We start from the raw sequence: 3,130 nt of genomic DNA on the forward strand, positions 1-3,130 counted from the left end.
AGAGAGAGAGAGAGAGAGAGAGAGAGAGAGAGAGAGAGAGAGAGAGAATTCACCCATAAAATGATGAGGAATAGCAGAATGAATGATGACAATAGATAATAACAATTTGAAGACTTCAGAACTGGGTTCAATGAATTCTACAGCCAATCATGACTCTAGAATACTGATGAAGAAGTTGTTCACCTCTTGGCAATAAAGTAATCTACTATCCTTGCAGAATAAACTACACATCTAGTCACAAGATTAATATGTTAAATTATTTTCTTTGACTATATATGGATTAAAAGATGAGATGTTTTAAGTTCAGAGGTAGGGTTGAGGTGTGAATCTGAAGCAACATACAAAGTAGTACTAATGTCACCAAAAATGAAAAAAAAAGAAAGTAAATGAAAATTTAGTAAAATAGACAACTGGATAGTTGAAATAAGTAAAAGTTCCCATGAATACTACCTCTAAGCAGATAATTCTCCCACCTTTAGATGGTGCAGAAAGAACAAGAAACATTCCAGGTTAGGTTTCCTAGTGATATTATCATCCATTCTACTTGTTTCTCCTCTTCCCCATCTGGGAAGCGTTGTTTTGTTTATTTGTGTGTGTGTGTGTGTGACACATTGACTTATTATATTTTTAATAAGTCAAAACTGTTTAATATTTTAATGTCTCTTGGAGACATAGAATATAGATTTTATATCTCTGTTGGCTAAAGACAGATCGCTGGAAAAAATATTCAAATTTAATCATCCAATGGTTGAGAGAATTGCAGGGGGAAAAATCCTTTCCTAGTAAAGAGTATTAGCAGAGAAGGCTGCAATCCTCTGGGAGCAGAAAATTCTCAAATATTCTTCATTCTATATGGGTTGAGTATTATCCTCTATAGGAAAATATAGGAAAAAATTAAGAACTCTAACTTTTTAGCATTTCTGGAGCACTGAGCACAGTCATAATATATGGAAATTGGGCACCAACTATGGAAAAGAACAAGTGGGACATAAAAAGAAGTACAGAAATTAAGTCCATTAAGCAGCTTAAAATATAGTTAACAAAGGAAGAAAAAAAGTTATGAAATAAACATGAATAATTTACATTAGAATCAAATTTTAAAAAGTTACAAGTCACGATTAGCTGTTTTATAATATGTGCAATGATAACATATAATTTAATAATAGCAATAATATAAATAAGGATAACAATAATATTTATATAATACTAAGTGTCAGACATGTAAATTTTTTAAAATTATTACATCTTCTGATCCTAAGAAAAACCTGGGAGATCAGTATCATTATTTTGCCCTTTTATAAATGTTAAAACTGAAGCAAATAGCAATTATGTGACTTGACAAGGTTCACATAACTAATAAGTTAGTTATGCTGGATTTAACTCTGGTCTTCCCGACATCAGACATGGTATTCTTTCTACTGTTTGAGAGCATAAATTCTGGGTAATTAATTATTTTTTAAAAATTAGGGCTAGAGAATAATTAATAATTGGATAGTCATTTGGATGTTTCTCATAAACCAAAGATGGATCATGGTGGCCTAATGAAGCTTAAATGCCATTGGAAGAATTGTGTTCTAGACAGATGGCAATCAGCACTCATTGGTTTACAATTAATGAGAGAAGTGAATGTTATATTGAGAGGTGTGCCTATTCTAATGAGGGTGTGCGATGGGATGTGAGTTTGATTATGTCACTCTTACTGTCCAATCACCCCTAGCCTCAGGCAATCTGGACAAAGGATCTACCCCATCACCCAAGTCTATAGGAGTGTTAACTATAGCTTATCTTATTGGTGGGGAGTGTGTGGAAACCACTAATTCAATCACAGAAACATTTTTCTTCCTTCCCAGGTCTCCTTCGATCTCACTACCATTTTTATATCCAAGACAATAAGGAATGCATTCTTATGATGATTTCCTGTGCATTATCTACATTCTTCAAATTATAATTGGAGTTTTGGGGAATAGTTTACTCCTTTACCTTTATGGTTCTAATTCAATTGGTGGGCAAAGAACAAGGCCCATTGGCCTGATTTTCATTAATTTGGCCTTTTCCAACATTTTGATGATTCTCTTCAGGGGAGTTCCATGGGCAATCCAGTCTTGCACCCAGAAAATCTTCCTGGGTGACATTGATTGTAAAATTGTAGTTTATCTGCAAAGAGTTTCCCGGGGTCTTTCCCTTTGTACTACCTGTCTCATGAGTTTCTTCCAAGCCATCATGATTACTTTTTGTAGCTCCAAATGGTTAGAACTCAAAACCAGAGCTACTCAATATATTGTTCCATCCTGTGTCTTCATATGGGTACTTAATCTGTTGGTAGATGTGATTGTGCCTCTGCATGTGACTGGTCCTAGGAACAGCACAAACAGTATGCTGAGCAAGAACCTTGGCTATTGCTCTATAAACAGGTATGCCATGACCACTTTGAAACTTGTGATTTGGAAGTCACTTTATGATGCAGTGTTTGTGGCATTCATGGCCATTACCAGTGGCTACATGGTGTATGTTTTGTACAGACACCACAGGAAAGTCCAACATATTCGTGACACCCCTAGTGCCTCCCCAGAGATCAGAGCCACTAAAGCCATCTTGTTTCTTGTGAGCATCTTTGTATTATTTTATTCAATCAGTTCTATCTTTATTATTGTGATGGATAATTCAAAAGATAAAAACCAGTGGTTGATATACATATCAGTTTGTTTGACCTTGTGTTATCCAACAGTCAGTCCCTTTGTTTTAATCAGTAGTGACTCCCGGATACCCAGTTGTTGTAATGCTCTCAAGAGGATGAAAATGTCTTACCCACACTCATCAAGATCTCAGAACAAACTCATGTAAAACCAGTGGGCCATGGAATTAAAAAACAAAACAAAAAAAACCAAAAAAAACATTTAATTTCACTCAGTCCAAAACACTTATTGTAAAAATGGTAATATTGGAGAAAAGAATCATGTTCCTACAAATTAAAAAAATAAATTATTACTTTGCTTTCTTAAAGGTAAGTGCCTTTATGTATGGGTCATTCTGTCTAGAACAACACATTTGGAGGACAGTAGAAAAGAGGGAAATTTTCCCTGAAGACTGGCAACAATTCCAAGGTATGGTACCATTCTTCAGAAAAGAAGGG

At 34.8% G+C, this 3,130-nt stretch overlaps 1 protein-coding gene across 1 annotated transcript; it reads left to right on the forward strand.

Moving 5' to 3' along the window:
- The first annotated feature begins 1,896 nt into the window (after positions 1 to 1,896).
- On the forward strand, positions 1,897 to 2,841 carry LOC114051824 (vomeronasal type-1 receptor 4-like). Its single transcript, XM_027874226.1, has one exon. It carries the CDS (start codon positions 1,897 to 1,899, stop codon positions 2,839 to 2,841), a length of 945 nt encoding a protein of 314 aa, XP_027730027.1.
- The last annotated feature ends 289 nt before the right edge of the window (positions 2,842 to 3,130 follow it).

The sequence above is a fragment of the Vombatus ursinus genome, unplaced genomic scaffold (assembly GCF_900497805.2).
Source record: "Vombatus ursinus unplaced genomic scaffold, bare-nosed wombat genome assembly UNPS02014806.1, whole genome shotgun sequence".
Classification (NCBI taxonomy): domain Eukaryota; kingdom Metazoa; phylum Chordata; class Mammalia; order Diprotodontia; family Vombatidae; genus Vombatus; species Vombatus ursinus.